The sequence below is a fragment of the Musca domestica genome, unplaced genomic scaffold, assembly GCF_030504385.1.
Source record: "Musca domestica strain aabys unplaced genomic scaffold, Musca_domestica.polishedcontigs.V.1.1 118, whole genome shotgun sequence".
In the NCBI taxonomy this organism is placed as follows: Eukaryota; Metazoa; Arthropoda; class Insecta; order Diptera; family Muscidae; genus Musca; species Musca domestica.
This window is the reverse complement of record NW_026712149.1, coordinates 1,011,881-1,027,999: the sequence shown is the minus strand read 5'-3', so window position 1 is coordinate 1,027,999 and position 16,119 is coordinate 1,011,881. Positions and strand designations below refer to the sequence as shown.

General features: G+C 36.3%; 3 protein-coding genes across 3 annotated transcripts; 2 read left to right on the top strand and 1 right to left on the bottom strand.

Moving 5' to 3' along the window:
* The first annotated feature begins 1,008 nt into the window (after positions 1-1,008).
* Positions 1,009-2,212, top strand: LOC101899053 (histidine-rich protein PFHRP-II-like). Its single transcript, XM_005178648.3, has 2 exons — positions 1,009-1,092; positions 1,158-2,212. Exons 1-2 carry the CDS (start codon positions 1,087-1,089, stop codon positions 2,082-2,084), a joined length of 933 nt encoding a protein of 310 aa, XP_005178705.3. The 5' UTR covers positions 1,009-1,086; the 3' UTR covers positions 2,085-2,212.
* A 4,019-nt stretch (positions 2,213-6,231) lies between these two features.
* On the bottom strand, positions 6,232-6,981 carry LOC105261513 (histidine-rich glycoprotein-like). Its single transcript, XM_011292260.3, has 2 exons — positions 6,976-6,981; positions 6,232-6,918 (listed from the first exon to the last, which is right to left on the bottom strand). Exons 1-2 carry the CDS (start codon positions 6,979-6,981, stop codon positions 6,232-6,234), a joined length of 693 nt encoding a protein of 230 aa, XP_011290562.2.
* Positions 6,982-13,064: 6,083 nt separating this feature from the next.
* On the top strand, positions 13,065-15,299 carry LOC101899221 (histidine-rich protein PFHRP-II). Its single transcript, XM_005178649.4, has 2 exons — positions 13,065-13,155; positions 14,300-15,299. Exons 1-2 carry the CDS (start codon positions 13,150-13,152, stop codon positions 15,080-15,082), a joined length of 789 nt encoding a protein of 262 aa, XP_005178706.2. The 5' UTR covers positions 13,065-13,149; the 3' UTR covers positions 15,083-15,299.
* The last annotated feature ends 820 nt before the right edge of the window (positions 15,300-16,119 follow it).

Genomic DNA, 16,119 nt, shown 5'->3' with positions numbered 1-16,119 from the left:
ATATTACGGCTGCGGAAGACAAAAATAACAAATCGAATGAACAATACATATGGGAGCTATAGCTATATCTGAACCGATTTCGATCAAATTTGGCATACTTATTTTTAGGCCTAATTTGGTGATTTGTGCAAAATTCCATACTATTCGGGCTGATATTACACGTTTGGTACACAATATAAGGAAAATCGGACGAAGATATATATGGGAGCTATATCTACATTTTTACCGATTATCTACAATTTCAATAGGGTTCGTCCTTGGGCCAAACAAATGTTGTTTGGAAAATTTCATCTCAATCGGATAATAAATGGACAGACGGACGGACGGATAGACGGACTGACATGCATAAATCAACTCAGAAAGTGATTCTATTCAGATCATCGAAAGGAACTTTGGGTCTATCTCGTTTCCTTTTGCCTGTTACAAACAAATGCACAAAGACATAATACCCTGACCACCTTGGGGTGCAGGGTATAAACATTGAAATTATTACTAGTAATAGGTCTCGAATCACCCTAAGTGCATTTAGTTACAGCTCTTACAAATTCACAACAGATCTACTATACCATAACACTTCATCCATTGATTAGGTGCCGGAAATATGTTTTATGTTTGGGAGGCAAGGTTTTGTCGTAAATGACCTTGAAACTGTCGAAACTAGTCCATAATTAAATTTTCATGTCACATCAAGTCAGTTGGAAGCCAAATTCACACACACACACTTTAATTATGCTACGCACATAGCTCTGGCAACAATGATTTCCACAACACCCACATCGCTATCACCTATCTATCGCTCCCGCTCGATAATCGGTATCTATGCGTAGCGAAGTTATGCATTTGGGTCACTTTTATGATTGGTTCACTGTAAATGCTGCCGACTCGACCCATTGAAGTCAATTGAAATTTGAATCAGCTATCCTGCAGAAAGATATTGACCAAATATATTCAAGCATTTTTTTCTGGTATTTAAATGCAAAGTTTTGACGAATTAGATATCAGTTTAGTGTTTGACATCAAACAAAGCATAGAAAACGACGAAAACTTTAGATTTTGATTTGTGGTATTAAAAGTGTAATATTTGTAATGAAGGTACGAAAAGATTTGAAACACTTAAAAGGATTTTATAACTCAATATATATTCCATTGCCCCCCAGGTATTTGCTTGCGTTTTGGCTTTGGCGGTGGCTTCTGCCCACGCCGGACTCCTGCCCCATATTGGTGATGGTCACATTGTAGATCACGGTGTTGTACATCATGGTGCTGATTTATTCCATGGCGACCTTCATCACAATGATGGTATTCAGGTGGGCTATTCATATGATCTTCCAGTGGAGGCACATCATGCTGTTGTAGACCATCACGCTTTGGATAACCATGCCGTGATTGATCATCACGGCCTTGACCATCATACCATTGTTGATCATCATGCTGTTGAACACCATCCCGTTTACCACCATGCCGATCATCACACCGCTGTAGATGTTGTGACCCACGATGCTGGCCATCATGGTGTTGCTGCTTCAGATGTTCAAAATGCCCCTGCCGACCAAGTCATCCAACACGAACCCATTCATCAGGTTGAACCCGTTCATCATGTCACCAATGTTGTACATCACGAACCACATCACTTCCTGCACTACACCAATCCCGTTGTTGATCACCATGTTGTCCATCAAAACCATCACATCGACGAGCATCATCATGCTGCCGATTTGCATCATACCGAGTTGCACCAAGGAGATGTTGCTCATCAGGGAAATTTTGTTCACCACGCTGACGTCCTTCATCACGGAGATGTTCATCATGATGATATCGTCCATCACGGTGATGTTTATCATGCTGGTGTCCACCACGCCGATGTTCTTCATCACGATGATGTTCTCCACCATGGTCATGATAATCATGCCGCTGTTGTCTATCACGCCAATGTTCATGAACATGCCGCTTTGGTACATCACGTTAAGCCCGTCTACCATCATCACAGCCATGGTGTTGTTGTGCGTAAAGTTTACCCCTCCAAATACCACGGCCATTTCATTAGCAAAATTCCAAAAGTTAAGGTTCTTAAGAAGTTCTACTAAATGTTCTTAAATTTGACCAAAGATTAATTCTATGCATTTGATACCAAAAACAAAAAAAGGCAAATGACATACCAATGTTCTTATCATTATTATTTTAAATTATTTGAAATTCTTTCATACGATTTAGAGCACATCTTCTCATTCGATTCAATAGCGCGTTTAGAGATTAAGTGTCACATCCCTATAAAGTTAATAAAACACCCTATTTAAATTATTCAATTTTTTTTATTTTGTTCATATCGGGCATAACAATATGTTCTCCATTTTTTTTTTTTTCAAAATTATTATATTGAAAATCACCTACATATTGGTCGGTTTTGACAGCAAGCATAGCAAAAATTTGGTAGACTCATGTGTCACTTTCGCCACTACTAGTAAAAATAAGTACATACCCTCTGCAATGCCAATAAGCTAAGCAGTAATGAGTTATTTACAGAGGCAAGGCAAAATAACTTATTTTTTATACCAAGTAATGAGTAACGCCACAAAGAAATGCACAAAAATGAGATTAATTCAGGGCAGTATTCTATGTCTCTGACATAGACATTTATATTACCTCTAGTATGATTGATTTTGAAAATGGGACATATTGGTCCACGATTCGGTGTGGACCCCAGATAGCGCTACAACCTGCTTTAAGTTAAGAACTGACAGAATCTCTCCCTGCTAAATGTTGTGAAAATAAGTCCACTATTATATATAGGCCCCATATAACGGTCCTTCCCGAGAGACTTTTATACAGTATTTTGTTTCTCAGAGATGCAGGTTCGTCGGGTCGAACGTTTAATACACCCCACACCCCAAAAAAAGAAAACAAAAATAAAATGCGTTAAAAATTCAGCTAAAATCTTAAAAATAGCGAATGTAGCCATTACTTAGGGTCCATACGACGACGTTGATCTGCATTGGTAACTTTTGCCATAAGCCATTAGAATATTCAAATGCGAAACTTGAAAAAATAGGAGATTAATGTAGCTAAAATCATCACAATACCAAATATATATATATATATATATATATATATATATATATATATATATATATATATATATATATATATATATTTTATTTTTTTAACAGCTGGCGGACGAGTGAGAAGAAAAATCTGCAACAAACAGACTACTGTCATTTCCAAGCCACTCGTCCGCCAGCTGTTAAAATTATTCCAATGACATTTTGGTGCATTTTGGCGAGCATTTTCCAGAAAAAAGTTATTTGTGATGGAATTCAAGCGTGATAGCGTGATTTCTTCACATTTCGCTGGAAAACCACAAGTAGCTATTGTTAGAGCACTCCAGCATTTATATGTGAATAAATCTTTTGTATCTCGTACCATCGCTCGTGATACTGGTAGCGTAGCCCGACGTCAAGGAAGTGGACGGAAGAAAACAGCAACATCAGCAGAAATGGTTCGAAAAGTAAAGAAGCAACTTGATCGAAACCCGCGTCACAGTGGCCGAAAAATGGCTCGTGAGCTGAACATATCGCAATATTTCATTCGGCAAATATTGAAAAGTGAGATCTGGTTAAAGCCATTGAAATTCAAAAAAGTGCAAGACACAGCAACAGACATAAAATAGACTCAAAAGAGCTAAAGAGTTGCTTCGCTTGACCAAAAGTGGTGAACTGCCGAATTTGGTTTTCTCCGATGAGAAAACATTCGTTGTCCAGCAGTTTGCAAACAAACAAAATGATCGTATTCACTTGCCAAAGAGGTCAGCTGAAAATGTGTACCTTCGGTTGGCCACCAGAACTCAAGCGCCGGCCATGGTGACGGTGTGAGCCGCCATAACAGCCGATGGTCGCTCTCCGCTGGTATTAATCGACCGCGGCATCAGAATAAATGCCGAATATTATCGCGAAAATATTCTGGAGGGTGTATTAAAGCCTTGGGCACCCAAACATTTTGGCCGCAGACCTTGGACATTACAACAGTACTCTGCGCCATCGCACTCAGCACGCGTCACCCAAGAATGGATAAAAACTGAGGTTCCTCGCTTCATTTCCAGCGCACAATGGCCACCAAAATCTCCGGATACCAATCAGTTGGACTATTCCGTCTGGAGTATTTTGGAAAGCAAGGTTAGCACTATAAAATACCAAAGTGTCGATCACCTCAAGCAAGCGCTTCGCCGGGAATGGGCCATAATATCGCAGAGCAACATTCGGGCAGTGTGTGACGGTTTCATTGGTCGTTTGAAGGCCATAATTCATGCCAAAGGTGACCAATTCGAACAAATCTAAACTTATTCTAAAATTTGATGCTATTTCCGTCATTTTTTGCTTTCATTCAATAAAATTTAAAAAAAAATGTAATAATTATAGCGTTTGTCTTTGTTGCGGTTTTTTTTTTTGTCTCACCCTGTGTATTACCCCTGGTATGTTTGGTATTGAAAATAGGATATATCGGCCCACGTTTCAATATGAATCCCACATAGCGCTACTTCCTGCTTTGATTTATGAGCTGAAAGAATCTCTCCCTACAATGTTGTGAGAATAATTGCAGTATTATATAGGCCCCATATAATGGCACATCTAAGTTCAGGTATTTTGAGGGTTTCAGAAAGTTTTTTTTTTACAAACTTATTATTCGGTATCTTGTAGGTCTCTGTGGAACCCAATGCGGTTAGATCCCCAAAAACAGAGATAAATTCAAAGGATGCATTGCTTTGGTCTAATTCAAATATTTGTTTTATTTTCTTATCTTAATCTGCAAACATTAGCAAAAATTTCTCTTAAGCCAAAAAAAAATTGTTCTTTAAAAAACTGTCATTAAGCTAAAGACAAAAAGACCACATATTTTATGAGAGAGGAATAATAATAATAAAACGATTAAAAAGCGGCTCGTCAAGGACGAACATTAAATGCCCTTCGGAAGGAATTTAATTTTTTTCAAAAAAACCGAACTTTTAATACCACCATTTGGAACGAATTTAGCAATTTTCAAAAACATCCGTTAAAAATTCTGTTACAATCTTAAGAATACAGAATATTGCCGTTATTTTAGTGTCTATACGACAACGTAGACCTGCATGAGTAATGTAGCTAATTTTCATCAAAAAAGCGAATATAGGGAGGTACTATTATATAGGGGCTACACCAAAACGTGGACCAGCACAGACAATCTTCTGTCGTACGCTGGATACTAATCCATTACGAACTTCAAATACCAAATTTGAAACAATTCCGGAGAAAAAGGTCGCTAAAATCATCAAAATACCCAATATCGGGAGGTACCGTTATATGTGGGCTATACGAAAACGTGGACCTGCATAGACAATTTTTTGTCACAGGCTGCAGTACCCATTAGGAACTTCAAATATGAAATTTTGAAATAATTCCAATGTATAATGTCGCCAAAATCGTCAAAGTACCGAATAAAGGTACCATTATAGGAGAACTATAGGAAGACGTGGACCTGTAAAAGACAATTTTCAGTTACAGGCTGTAGCATCCATTAAGAACTTCAAATACGAAATTTAAATAATTCCAAAATCGTCAAAATACCGAATATAGGTAATATTATAGGTGACCTAGAAGAAGACGTGGACCTGCAAAAGAACATTTTCAGTGACAGGCTGTAGTACCCACTGGGAAATTCAATTACGAAATTTGAAACAATTCCGGTGTATAATGTCGCTAAAATCGTCAAAATACTGAATATATGGAGGTATTGATATGTGGGGACTTACGAGTACGTAGACCTGCATTGACAATTTTCGATGACTGGCTGTAGTACCCATTCTGAACTACAAGTACGAAATTTAAAAAAATTCCGGTGATTAATGTAGCAAAAATCTTTCGAAATACCGAATAAATGATGGTTTATTTTGCATGTTTCAGCCATATTTATCTATGGATTTGATTTTTACACTTTGAGATAGTTGATACCTCCTTTTTCAATCTAGCATCACTTACACTTTTATGTATAAACGCTAGCTTTATCTCTTAGCAGAGGGTGTTTAAAATTAGTTCTTTAGCCGGTTATGACCATGGACTTTTTTGTAGTTTTATATAATTCTAAGTTTTTTTTTACATTTATTTAAATTAAGAAGTAACCTAACACATATCTATGTCATTTAATGCTTATATATTGTATTCGTATATCTTCGAGAGGTATTAATAAAGTCTCTTAATGACTTTAACATTACCATAGTCCTTTGCGTAATGTCCATAACTTTTTGGCGGGGAAAATTTTGGTAACAATGGCATCTTTGTGTTGGCGCAATGGCTTAACAATGACAGCGGAATGTTTGTGAATATCGGCATGAAAAACAACAGCAGGATTATTATCACTAACGTCAGCATGGTGAACGATTCCGGAATTACCAAAAGTACCAGAGTTATGGAAAACATCGGAGTGATAAACTTCACCATGATATGCCGCATCGCCATGGTGCAGTTCGTTATAATGTAAATCGGCAGCGTTGCGATGTTCGTTGCTGTGATGATTGCTATGGATAACATGATGATCGACAACGGGATTGGTGTAATGCAAGAAGTGATGAGGTTCATGGTGGAGGACTCTTGTGACATGATGAACGGGTTCTATCTGATGAATGGGTTCATGTTGAATGATCTTGACGGCTGGAGCATTTCGGACATCATCGGCAGCCACCCCATGATGGTTATCGACAAAACCAATGTCAGCAACAGCGCTTGCTTCGGCATGATGATAAACGGGATGTTGTTCAGCAGGTTGCGTGTCTACAACAACCTTTGTGGTTAGATCGACTTGAGCATCACCACCTTGAAAGCCCCCAACTTGATTGCCATTGGGCCAGAATCCAGCCTGGGCAGATGTTACAGCTAATACCAAAACACATGCCAAAACCTAACGAAATAAAAGGATTATAAGATTTTGGAAATGTCACATACTGTAGCTCCTTACTTTCATTGTCCTAATTTCAGTGTATATCCAATCCTTGAAACAATTTTTACTTCTTGGACGTTGGTCGGTAAACTGATGCCTCCAAACACCACTTTGTACTTTTTATATAAAAGCGAATTGTCCATTTCAAATGCTGGATGTACGAAATTTGCACTACTTTTTACAATCAAACAAAATAATTGGTTGAAATGAATTTTAAATAGATTTGAAATGCGTCATGCTGCTATCAATTGAAAAAAAGCTTTCAAATATTTGGCACTCTAAATGAAACACTGATACAAATGAATTTATTTTTAATGCAATTCATATATCGTAGGGAATGGTGTTAAATGGGGAATTGATACGATTACAGGATCGTAAACAACAATGCATTTTGAATCAAATTCGGAAGGCGCAATTAGAAAAAAAATATTTTCATGTAAAATATACAAAAAAAAGTTAAAAAGTATCAGCCAGTTGAGCCGACAGCAAATGTTCGATTTTTTAAATATATTTTGACTTCTGTTATGATTATTCAAATTGTTGAGCCTCTATTGAGTAGGTTCCAAAAATAGACCAATATTGTTCATTTCGTATCAGACCAAGATAAATATGATATAAATATATCATAATATATAAAAATATTGGTATGGGCAAAATTACAATAAAATCGACCATTTACTGGGTGAGAAAAAAACTGCAACAAAGTCAAACGCCATAATTTTTATAATGTTATGTCTAGGTTACATGTAATCTCTGGTATTAAATTTTTACTTCTCGCGACTTGATCGAATGATCGGGAAGGCATTACAAATTTAATGTACATTTAACATGGAAACGAAATGAATTATATGACATACAGGGTGAGATAAAAAAACCGCAATAAAGTCAAACGCCATATTTTTTACATTTTTTTAAACGTCATTGAATGAAAGAAAAAGCGCTTGCTTGAGGTAATCGACACTTTGGTATTTTTTAGTGCCAACCTTGCTTTCCAAAATACTCCAGACACAATAGTCTGAGGGTTTGGTATCTGGAGATTTTTGTGGCCATTGTGCGCTGGAAATGAAGCGAGGAATCTCATTTTGTAACCATTCTTGGGTGCCGCGTGCTGAGTGCGATGATGCTGGGTCCTGTTGGAATGTCCAAGGTCTGCGGCCAAAATGTTTGGGTGCCCAAGGCTTTAATACACCCTCCAGAATATTTTCGCGATAATATTCGGCATTTATTCTGATGCCGCGGTCGATTAATACCAGCGGAGAGCGACCATCGGCTGTTATGGCGGCTCACACCGTCACCATGGCCGGCGCTTGAGTTCTGGTTGCCAACCGAAGGTACAGATTTTCAGCTGACCTCTTTGGAAAGTGAATACGATCATTTTGTTTGTTTACAAACTGCTGGTCAACGAATGTTTTCTCATCGGAGAAAACCAAATTCGGCAGTTCACCACTTTTGGTCAAGCGAAGCAACTCTTTAGCTCTTTTGAGTTTATTTTCTTTCTTTACCCCGAGCTCATTTTTCAATATTTGCCGAAAGGAATATTGCGATATGTTCAGCTCACGAGCCATTTTTCGGCCACTGCGACGCGGGTTTCGATCAAGTCGCTTCTTTGCATTTCGAACCATTTCTGCTGATGTTGCCGTTTTTTTCCGCCCACTTCCTTGACGTGAGGCTACGCTACCAGTATCACAATAACGAGCGATGTTACGAGACAGAAAAGATTTATTCACTTTTAAATGCTGGAGTGCTCTAAGGATAGCCACTTGTGGTTTTCCAGTCAAATATAAATAAATCACATTATCACGCTTGAATTTCATCACGAATAACTTTTTTTTTTTTGGAAAATTCTCACCAAAATTCTTTTGTACGCTTGTAAACAATATAATGAGCTGTCACTGGCATAATTTTAAGAGCTGTCGGACGAGTGGCTTAGAAATGACAGCAGTCTGAAGTTGGTTGCATTTTTTTCATCTCACCCTGTATATAGCAGCTATACCAAACTAAGTCGTAAAAACATAATTCGAAGATATTTAGAGGTAAATTAAATGCACTGCCATTAATTTCTAGAAGGAATATTTCAGTCCACTAAAAGAAAATGCAAAGTCTATATTCAAAATTAACTAACGATATAAATTTAAAAACAAAAATATTTAAATATATTACTAAAAAAATATTCAAAAGCAAAAAAGTCTACTTTGGTTCATTATTACTTTGAATAAAATTTGAATGTTTAATAGCTAAAGCGAACCAAGTCAAAAAAATATAATAAAGTGTTCGCTATATGACTAAATATAGTTGATGTTCCGCTTGTAATAAGCAACTGATGTTGATAGCTTTGAAAAAGGCAATGCTTTTTGAAGGTCGAAAGTACAGATATAGTGATCATCAGATGGTACTTCTTTATTCAGTGAGTCTCGAGCTAGCTGTGCTGCTTTTAAATGAAGTTCCTGTTGCCAAATTAAATTTGTATTTTCATCTTCATCGAATTTTATTTTCATGTCAAGTTCATCACAAATTGGACAGGTATCCTTATTCGGAAACTTAAAATGTCAATTGAATTTCGTGCTGAATACTTTATAATAAAAATACATTTTGTTTTGCATAATCTGCAAGTTTCCAAAATGACGTGAAAAATAATTCTCTGTCAGATTCATTCACCTACATCCACAATCCCTTCTGATTTGTGTATGCTTTTCCACTGTTGCAGCGAAGCTTACGCACATTGTGCTTCCACTTTGCCGGGATTATTCATCTTTTCAAAACGTTGGAAAATACTTTTAAAAATTTTAAAAATACCGAATATAGGGAGTTACCGTAATATGGGGGTCTATACGAAAACGTGGACCTGCACAGGCAAGTTTTGTCATAGTCTATTACAATATTTAAATGGGAAACTGGAAAACATCCGGTAAATAATATCGATAATACGAAAGTCATCAAAATACCGATCATTTTCAATACCAAACGCCCTGTAGACCAAACACACATCTGAGTAAAATTTTATCAACCTACATCAATTGACTCGGAAGCTAGAGTGATTTCCACACATTGACGGACATCGCAAAACCGACATTGAATTTTATGCTGATCAAGAATATATATACTTTGTAGAGTCTAAAATATATATTTCGTGATGCACACAAACGGAATGACCAACTTAATATGCCCTCCATACTATACCCTCCACGTACTATGGCTGAGGGTATACATCTGTCGGCAAAACCGACTGATACTTTTTAACTTGTTTTTTTTTTTTAATATTGCTGAAAACTGAACGGCAATATGCACTTGCTCACTAATAATACTGATTCAAAGTGAAACACACTGACTTGGTTCATTTTCGCTTTGAATAAAAACGAAAAGGACAGTCGTTGCCTTAGGTTTTTTATCGTTAACACTTTTAACATTGTGCTTTGCAGAGTAAATAGATTTGCCATATGCGGGGACATTGGCACTAGTTTCGGCATTTTTCATGACTTGGTTCGGTATAGCAGTGAGCCCTCCATATATTCGGCCGATTTCGTTTATTTGATGCATCAAATACGCTATGCATCTTCAATTGCAATGAAATATGAAAAGTGTGATTGAATGTGGTCTAAAAATATATTTTGTAAAATTACATTAAAATCCGTTGAGATTGGGATATGATTTTATTAAGAAACATTGACCCACAACGTCTTTGCAATGGGGTTTAGGCTAACAGTAAAAAACCAAACAACAATTTAATTGAGGATACGATTATTACGGGGAAGTATGTTCCTACCTCGAATTTTCTAATAGCAACAGAAATGTCACTCAATTTCAAATTCTTGAATCAAATCAAAAGGGGTAGCGAAGAGCACCGGGTTAAGCTAGTATGCTTTATAGAAATATTAAGATATGCGAAGTCTGAAGAAGAATAGCTGAATATTTTTGCATGTTATGAGAGTTTTAAAAATTCAAAATTTTCACACTCTGTGGAGGTGGAAGTGGTCAGGCGTATGCCATATTATCACCAGATCTTGTATTGGTACAATTAAGGATATGTGTGAAATTTTAACACAATCTGCCTCATATTTAATATTTTAATTGAATTATGACTATTCAAAATTTTAACTAGGTGCTACAACTTTTGCAGATATAATTTGAAAAATTTTATTTGAGATCAGAGAATTCCTTTCGCATCTGAATTTTAACGCTGATGTAAATATTAGGCTTTGTAAAATTTGAACAAAATCTGATGTTCTTTCCTTGTTCCATTTTCTTGGAAAATGTTGACCTTTTTGGGAGGGACTAGAAGGAATGGACCGAGATTGCTCATCTCCGAATTTAGTCCATGTTTAGTAATCTATTACAATGTTCCAAGTTTGGACCCAAGTGGATTCTCCCTTCGAGAGTTATACTGCGCACCGGCCAGCCCGCCAAAAACCGCTAGATTGACTTTAAATGTCGTAAAACGATTCTCATCCCAAAGAGAAGTATGTTGTAAAAGCGTTATTTCGATGCGATCAAATGATATATACTCTCTGGACCCTTAAAGCTGAGGGTATAAACATAGGTATCGTATCCTCTTCTAGGGTATGGATACAGACATTTCCTGATCTGTTGATTAATAATTGGACAATTCTATAAACAGTCAATTCAGGTAAACACTAGATATTAACTCGGTAAACTCTTCAATAGTATTCTAATTGGGTCGACTGCAATTTATTACCTCTTCCTTTCTCACCTCATTGACCTGTTTTTCTGATATGTTCCTCATAATACGATACGCTCTTTTTATAACCTCCAACATACTATGCCTATAGGCAGGTTAAGTTCGTAAACGGGTCATGTAGGTCCACGTTTTCATATAACCCTCATGTAACGGTATCTCCTGATATTCGGTATTCTGATGATTTTAGCGACATTGTTCAGTGGAATTGTTTCAAATTTGATATTTGAAGTTCGTAATGGATACTACAGCCTGTGACAGAAAATAGGCCATGTAGGTCCACTTCTTCGTATAGCCCCCATATAATGGTACCTCCCTACATTCGGTATTTTGATGATTTTATTGACATTATTCACCGGAATTGTTTCAAATTACGTATTTAGAGTTCGTGATGGGAACTACAGCCTGTGACAGAAAATTGTCTATGCCGGTCCAGGTCTTCGTATAGCTCCGATACAACTGTACATCCCTATATACGGTATTTTGATGATTTTAGCTACATTATTCTCCGTTTATTTCAAGTTTTGAATTTGAATATGGTAATGGCTCATGACAAACAAAGCCTATGTAGGTGCACGTCATACAGACCCCAATATAACGGCTATATTCGGCATTTTTAAGATTTTAACATAATTTTTAACGGAATTCATTTTTTGACAATTTCCAAGTTCGTTCCAATTGGTGGAGGGCATTCAAAGTTTGACCCGGCCGAACGTACTGTTTTTTAACTTGTTATTTGTTTAACTTGCTAGGAATACTATTATTTAATCAAGAAACTTTGATCTTGGAAAACATCCAAGAAGTGTAACTAATACTAAATTTAATTAATTCTTGAAATTACAAATTATAATAAAAAATTGAAAAAAAAACTAAACTAGCTGTGTTCGTAACCAATAACGGTGTCTACGTGCGTCACCGTTTATTTTATTAATACCTTTATTATCAAGTATGGGTCATGTGCACCAAGAATGACCTTGAGTGTAAAACGTTCCACACAAAAAGAAACCATATGTGGTGGTGTACGCTGGCAAACCAGACAAAAAGCTTACCATTTAAAGCGCTTCTTTTTTAGTACATCAACTTAGAGTGCTTAAACGGTAATCCCTTCCGTTAAAATGAATTGGATTAAGACTCACACATTTGTATGTATTTATGTATGTATGTACAGACAAACGTACAAATTGTTATTACAATTTCGTTGCAACGCATATTTGATTATTTAGCTGAGCTTCTTTAAAATTTGTAATTACGGATGTGACGACAATTGATACCATGGCGGCTGTTACCAATCGAACGAAATCAGATGTTAGGCAACGGAATTTGGCCAAAACAAAACGCCACAATTTTTTTTTTTCATTTCACGTGGATTAGGTATTTAAATGCGGAGGTGTTTTTGATTAGACATCAGTTCAGTACACAGCGTCGAACAAACAAAGAGTTCGTAAAAAAGTTAATTTTTTCAAATTTTGGGATTAAACAAATTTAAGTGTGAAATCGTTAAAATGAAGGTATGAAAATAATGATACGCGTTTTGTGAATAAGTGAATAGTTTAATATGAGAATTAAAAAAAATTCATTTAAATCCAACTATGGAAAAAAATTAGAAAATCTATCAGCAAAAAAATAATTGTCCTGCAAAACCGAAACATCCCTTCAAATGTGGTCGTAAAAAAGCTCAAACCGCTTAAACATGAATCAGTAGAATTCAAAACTTTAATATAATTCTAAAAGACTAGTTTTGAGCATAGTGTGGGCAATTCCAAAAGGTTTATCAATCATCAGGAGGAGAATATGCCGATATATCTCAAGAGAACATGATCAACCTAAAACTCTAGAAATATTTCAAACCAACCGGCTTCGAAACTTGTTTCTTTTTGGCAGTCTGTATTCCAATTATGCAACTTGCCCATGGAAAGCTTTTTTTCAAAATTTTAAATATCGCCACAGGTTTTGCTCGGATCGTATATATTAAGATCTTATATAGGGTATAAATGGATCCTGGTTCATAAACCAAAAAAACACCCTGGTAAAGTTTTTATAAACTAAAGTAATCTAAGCTGTTGTATTTATCTTTAATATCTCTCCTCTAATATCTCTATCTTCAATTTTTATACTCTTAAAGTTTTTCAAGACATGGAGATTGGAATTCGACCAATAAATTGTATTATATTATTGGGTATTTCAGCAATTGGGTATAAAGCGTCTTTAAATCGGCAATTCTTCAGAAAAAGGTCTAAAAAATCCTAAGAAAAAATTATTAATTAATGCAAAATATATCTTTCGATTTTTTATATTCTTCTTTTTAAATACATTTTCCGAACGGCTAAATACATTTTCCGAATTTTAAATTTTGGAAGGACTTGAAGGACCCTAAAAATTCTTAGTCTCTATAGATTTCCTTACTTTTTCTATAATCCAGTATTTATAGTAGCATTCTCATATCTGTTTGCATAAAATAACTAGAAGAGAACTAGAAGAGAGCTCTAAAACCTAAAAAAAATAATAGTCCTCCAATTTTCAAATTTTCTTGGTTAAGTTTTTGAAAAAGAATTTCAATCCCTGAAATTGATACTTCCTTACATTTTTGCCGTATGGTTGTGACAAAAACATTCATTTATTTCATTCCATTTCGTTCCTTTCGTGTGATTACAGGTATTCTCATGCGTTATGGCTCTTGCTTTGGCTACCTCAGCCCAAGCTGGTCTTCTGCCTCATCACGGTGATGCCCATCATGGTTTGGTTCATCACGCAGCCGACTTTCATCATGCTGATATTCATCACAGCAATGGTGTTCACATTGGCCATTCGGCTCGTCTCGTTGTCGATGGTCACAATGGTCTCGAACATCACGGTGTTGAACACCATCCAGTCTATCATCATGCTGATCATCATGCCGCCTTGGAAGTTGCTCACCACGATGCTGGCCATCATGGTGTAGCTGCTGTTGATGTCCACAATGCCCCGGCTGCCAAGATCATTCAACATGAACCCATTCACAAAGTGGAACCAGTTCATCATGTCACCAAGGTGGTACATCATGAACCTCATCATTTCTTGCACTACACCAAACCAGCTGTCGATCATCATGTGGTCCATCAAAATCATCATGTCGATGAGCATCATCATGCTGCCGATTTGCATCACACTGAATTGCATGCTGGAGATGTTGCTCATACTGGTGCCTTGGCTCATCACGCTGATTTGGTCCACCATGATGGTGTGTTGCGTCATGCCGGTGTTGTCCACCACGCTGATGCCTATCACCATGCTGCTGCTGTTGTCCATCATGCTGATGTCCATCACGCTGATGCCCATCATCATGCTGCTTTGGTTCATCGTGCCGTCCCAGTGCACCACCATAGCGCTGCTATCGTCCACAAAGTCCAACCCGCTCACTGGCATAGCAAAGTAAAAATTACCGAAAAACATTACTAAACGATTTCATCTCCCATCCAAAAAACATGAAAACTCAACCCAATGCCACAAATGGAAAATCGATGACACACGATTTTCTATTCGAAATTTTTAAAAATAATTTATTTCTACGATCGAACTCATTTTTTGTTTTTAACACTATCATATCACATATTTTTTGTTAATCCATCCATGATATACATATCACATTGTTATATTAATCCATAAAAAAAAAATAAAAAAACAAATGCCGAAATAATACAAAAAATTGTGTTTCATGTGCTGAAATTTTTTTTGCGGAAGATATGAACCATAGTTACTTCTTTTTTGAACCTAAGACAAACCGTTGAATTGACAAGCCACCATACAAGCAATATAAAATGTTGGTAAGACAAATTCCTCTTATTAGGGACTCATAACTTGTGAGCCAACAAATGTTGAGAATTTTTTTCTGCCAAAACCCTTGGAAATTTTATAGTATCATTATAAACGCTCAAAAAACCCAACAATATTATAGCAAAAAGTTCTATAACCTCCACAATAAAATGGAGGTTAAATTTATTATGTCATTCGTGAAATTTCGAAAGTTACATCTTAAATAAAACATTCACATTTCCAAACAGAGACCTCAATATTAAATTTGAAGATTCCAGCTCTATCCTTTCACATGATACCCAATTTAGTACCACTTAGTACTTTATGGACAAATATAGTACGCATTTGTTCAAAACAAGTTACCATCTCCCTTCACCAAATACCAAATTTTGTACTTTTCGTAAAATTGTAGTACGAAATTCCACAACCAGCTCCTTCTTTCAACCACTGATACCGCCAATGACCTCAATATCAAATTTGAGTATTCCAGAGCTATCCCTTCACCCAATACCAAATTTTGTAAAATTATAGTACACATTTCCCAACCAGACCCTTCTTTCAACCACAGATACCATCAAAGACCTCAATGTAAACTTTGAAGAATCCAGCCCTATCCCTTCACCCAATGTCAAATTAAGTATCATTTAGTACTATTCGTACAAATATAGAACGCAATTCGAAAA